General features: G+C 39.5%; 1 protein-coding gene across 1 annotated transcript; it reads left to right on the top strand.

The window, feature by feature from the left end:
* Window positions 1-2,152: 2,152 nt before the first annotated feature.
* LOC101304024 lies at window positions 2,153-4,072 on the top strand. Its single transcript, XM_004305272.1, has 2 exons — window positions 2,153-3,691; window positions 3,785-4,072. The coding sequence occupies exon 1, from the start codon at window positions 2,153-2,155 to the stop codon at window positions 3,629-3,631; it is 1,479 nt and encodes a 492-aa protein (XP_004305320.1). The 3' UTR covers window positions 3,632-3,691; window positions 3,785-4,072.
* The last annotated feature ends 587 nt before the right edge of the window (window positions 4,073-4,659 follow it).

The raw sequence follows: 4,659 nt of genomic DNA, 5'->3' as shown, positions 1-4,659 counted from the left end.
CTTTCTTTCTTCTTCTTCTTCTTCTCTCTCTCTCTCTCTCTCTCTCTCTCTCTCTCTCTCTCTCTCTCTCTCTCTCTCTCACAGAGTATACGGACCATGGACTATATCGTAATTTCCTATTGCATAAATCATGTGGAAGGGTCCTGCTCTCTATAAACGCAGCTACCTACGCCTTTGTTTACCATTTTTGCTCTCTTAAAGCTGCCCAAGTCCTCCCCTCAATCCTCCTCCGGTAAATTCCTCGATCTTTCACTTTTCCTCAATTTCTCTATCGAATTATAATTCTTTGATCCTAATTCCACATGGGTCTTGATCGATTTCGTTGTTTTGACTCTTTAACAGTAAAAAGATTGAATCTTTATTTACCTCCCAGCTTTGTTTCGATTGTCTTTCTTGCTCTTTTTGTTTTGAAATTTTATCTTTTGGCGTTTTGGGTTTCGATTTGTAGCTCCGGAGAACGTTCTGCGTTGTTTTGTTTTGTGGTTCTGTTTTCAAAGTTGAGAGCTTTTTTGAATTGTGGGATAGTCAACTGTGAGGAATGTAGGTAAACGGTGTTGTTAAGGATTCTGGGTTGTTATGTTCTCGCAATTTTGGTTGGGAGACTATGTGGATGTGTTGTTTGATTGTTTCGTATATGGGTGTCCGAGGATTGAAAGCAAAGATTAGTGGTTTGATGTAAACTCTAGGAGTTAGTGGCTGAGTGGGTTGTGATGAGTTTGAGTCGTGATTGTTTATGTCTATTTGTAACGGGTTTGTAGTTAAGTCTAGATTGGTTTCAAAAGGTTTGAGATTGATCGATTATGTACTCTGCTGGTGGAAATTTGTTCTGATTGAATTATTTGTTTCTTGTACGGATTTGGTTCAGTGTGTTTGTTGGTCGAAATATAGAGATTAAGGATCCGGTTATAGGATTAAAAAGCGGACCTTTTCTCCATGAAACTCGTGTGTAATCATATGTCAGGATACTAAAAGCTGAAACACAGGTTTAGGCTTAAATATGTGTAACTATGTTGACAAAGAAAGATGAATTTCAATTTCTTTTAATGGTAAACATTCTAGCTTGTTAAACATTTTTGAATTCCATTGTTCAGAAAAAAAAAGCTTGTTGAATTCCATGGAATCTTAGGGGTATTTTTTTTAAGAATGATCATGTAGCTGTTCTTCTTGATATTCATTTGGCAATAATCTGGCTGTTAAGTAGTGGTTCCAAATGCTAATTCCACTAGCCCTTTATGAAAACAGCTTACAGTGCTAGATTTTGGAGATGCATAAAGTTCCCTTAAACTTCAGAATCCATAGATGTACGATTTCGGCTGCAATGTTCATTTTTTATTTTCTGCATTCTTTTATTAGCCATAAGTTATAATATAAAGATAATAATTAAAAAGGGGAAGGAAGTTTCAAAAAAATTTACAGCTGATGGCAGAAAATCTTTCATTTTCTTAGTTTCTTAACTTTTAGGAATTCTGGTAGAATTAATGATATGAAACATACCCAGCACAAGTTTAGGGTGCACACACCTGTATATTGTTTAAATTAACCTTAAGATTGTGTGGGTTCGAACTCAGAAAACCTCACTCTGAAGGCGTGGATAAGGCTACACATATTTGACCTTTCATAGAATTTAATGGTTGGAGACATGTGCACTGTGTTTCTTGTGTTTTAAAAGTTTTTCTAGCGGTGATTATTAATGTTCAGAAGTCACAACAAGAGTTTTTCTTTCTATTGTGCTAATGAAGTTGGCTGTAGAATATATCTGGCTTGGATCGTAATGGGGATTTTTTGTTGTTGTTCTTCTTATGGTTGGCTTTTGTTTTGTAGTGGTTTTTATTCTTTTGCTGCTTTTCTCTTTTCCTATCTGTAAGTTTCTGACACTTTAAATGATGATGATCCATAAGATTTGAAATTTAGAAATTCTTATCACATAAAATTAAGTTATACTTAGATCACATGGAATTCTCTGGGTGAGGTGTTTTTGTGATCATCTGCAATCAATTTACAATGTGTCTCTGTTCCTTTATATTTCTTTTAGAAGCATTTACTTATGATAAAGTAATTTCGAACATTGTATCAGATTATACTTATAATGGTTGCTGGTGTCAGGTGTTGAAAAAGGTAGTTTTAGTATTCTCTGGTGCCTTCTCAATTCAAAATGCCCAAAGTCAGACGATCATCTTCCTTGTCTCTTGGTCGATCTAGGGCATCTCCTTATCCTTGCACCTCTGAGGATGCTGAGCATTACAAGTTGAATAGTCCGTTGGAAAGCACAGAGAATGCTAAAGAATGGGAAGATACTAGGTGCCCCATCTGCATGGAACACCCACATAATGCTGTTCTTATAAAATGTTCCTCTCATGAGAAGGGCTGCAGGCCGTTCATGTGCAATACAAGCTACCGGCACTCAAATTGTCTTGACCAGTTTTGTAAGTCTTCTGTTCCCGACACCACACCAATGACATTGCAAGAACTTCCTCTGGCGCACACAGCCGCTCACAGTTCTAGGGAAGAAGAATCGCTGTCTGGGCAAACCAGCCCTTGTGGGAGTCAGTTGCAACTACATCCAGCTTGCCCTTTTTGTCGGGGAAAGATCTATGGGTACATTGTTGTACGGGCTGCTCGTCACTTCATGAACTGCAAAGCGAGGAGCTGCTCTTCTGAGACATGTGACTTTACTGGTACTTATTCAGAGCTGAGGAAGCATGCGAGGTCTGAACACCCTTATGTCCGGCCGGCAGAGGTGGATCCAAATCGACATCGTGATTGGATGAGATTGGAGCGTCAAAGGGACTGGGAAGACGTACTTAGCATAGTCCGAGTAGGATCTGAAGATGATATTATTCCGGATTCATCAACTGATAGTGGCTGGATGACTTCCCTTTTGAATGCTATGTTTCACTCGTTTGAGATCATGATTGTTTCCCATTTGATGGAGAGTTCAAGTGACATAGAACAAACACATAGTAGAAGATCAGGGAGAACGACTAGGGTTCACCAAGACAATAACACAGTCTCTCCCACGAGAAGGAACAACACTGTATCAGAGAGCAGATCCCATCGCAGTGGTCTACTTTATCGAGCAACAAGTAATAATGTTGAGACAAGTCGTGCCCCCAGACGGAGCAACAATGTCTTGTCAGGGGAGATTGGCCATGCCCCCCCTAGACGGAGCAACAATTTCATGTCAGGGGAGATTGGCCATGCCCCCCCTAGACGGAGCAACAATTTAGTGTTAGGGGAGGCTGGCCATGCCCCCTCTAGAAGGAGCAACAATTCATTGTCAGGGGAGACTGCCCATGCCCCCCCTAGACGCAGCAACAACTCATTGGTGGAGGCTAGTGCCCCTAGAAGGGGTAACTCTTTCTCTGTGGTGGGTACTAACCATGTTCTTAGAAGGGGTAACAACACTGTATTGGGCAACAACTCCGTGCCAGAGGAGAGTAGGCGTAGACGGGGAAGCTATTCTGTATCCGAGGAGAGTAATCATGTCCACGGATGGGGCAACAACTCCTTATCAGAAGAAGGTTGGCAACCTCCTAGATGGGGCAATACTTCTGTACAAGAAAGCACACCCCGTCCTGGGAGACTGAGATTTAGACATCAAACATGGCCAACAAACAATAACAGAAGGTGACTGCAGCTCATTGTTTCTGAGGTCAATTTGCTCGCACAGAAGATATGTCATGTTTCAATCGTAAGTTTCTTTAGATTGGTCGTATTTTTGTTATCCTAATTTCCTCTTTCTCTTGCTAACTCGTTCTGACAGTTTCACTGTTTTGGCTTTCAGTTCAAACAAGTCTGCAGTCTGCAGTCTGCGCTTTTCAAATAATGCCTGCCCAGGCTACTGATCATTTCCATTGACCAGAAAGTTGAAGATGAATTGAATGACAAAAAACCAAATCGTGGACAATATTTAACGGCTTTAGGCTCTGGGGACTCTGTCCTGTCTTTCTTGGTGAATAATAGAATGTTTAGCATAGATATCTCATTTTTCTTTGGCAAGCGATTGTTAATATCTAGTTCAGTACTCATGAACTCAGAGCCTTTGATTTTTAGTTTTTGTTTCTTTTAAGGTAAAACTATGCTTTACAGAGGATGAAATCACTATTCACTTCATCCTATAATGCCAAATATGTTTGCTAGGGCAGCCATTCATGTGTACAGGCTGCGCACTGCATCAAAATCAGATATTACTTTTCTAGGAGATGTTGCCCCCAGATTTGGAAACTGATATCCATTAATAAAAAAGATATAAAACTATGCCAAGATCCAAGACATTGGTAACAAGACCTAAACGCTCAGTTGCTCCACTTAGCTCATGGGTCTGAGATGAAATCTACCAAATCAGAAAGTGATTTTTGGTGAATTTATAAGGCAATAATTACCGGCGAGCCGTGACTAGTCTGTTAGTTGGCCTAACTGATACAAGAGTTCACGGGTCAAAACCTATTAGGAGTAGGAATGAGTGAGGAAGGTTTGAAAAAAAAAAACAGAGAGAGAGAGGTTTGGAAATATAGATAAATAAATATAAAGAAAAATACCCAAATGCACAAAAATAAAAAATTAGACCCAACCTAATAAAAATATGACTTCATTACCCATTCCAATTAATAATTAAAAAAAATACAGTTCTATCCTCCTTTATTCAACTGCCTTATCTCT

Source organism: Fragaria vesca, linkage group LG6, assembly GCF_000184155.1.
Source record: "Fragaria vesca subsp. vesca linkage group LG6, FraVesHawaii_1.0, whole genome shotgun sequence".
Lineage (NCBI taxonomy): Eukaryota > Viridiplantae > Streptophyta > Magnoliopsida > Rosales > Rosaceae > Fragaria > Fragaria vesca.
The sequence above is the reverse complement of the archived record's forward strand: the minus strand, read 5'-3'. Positions and strand labels throughout refer to the sequence as shown.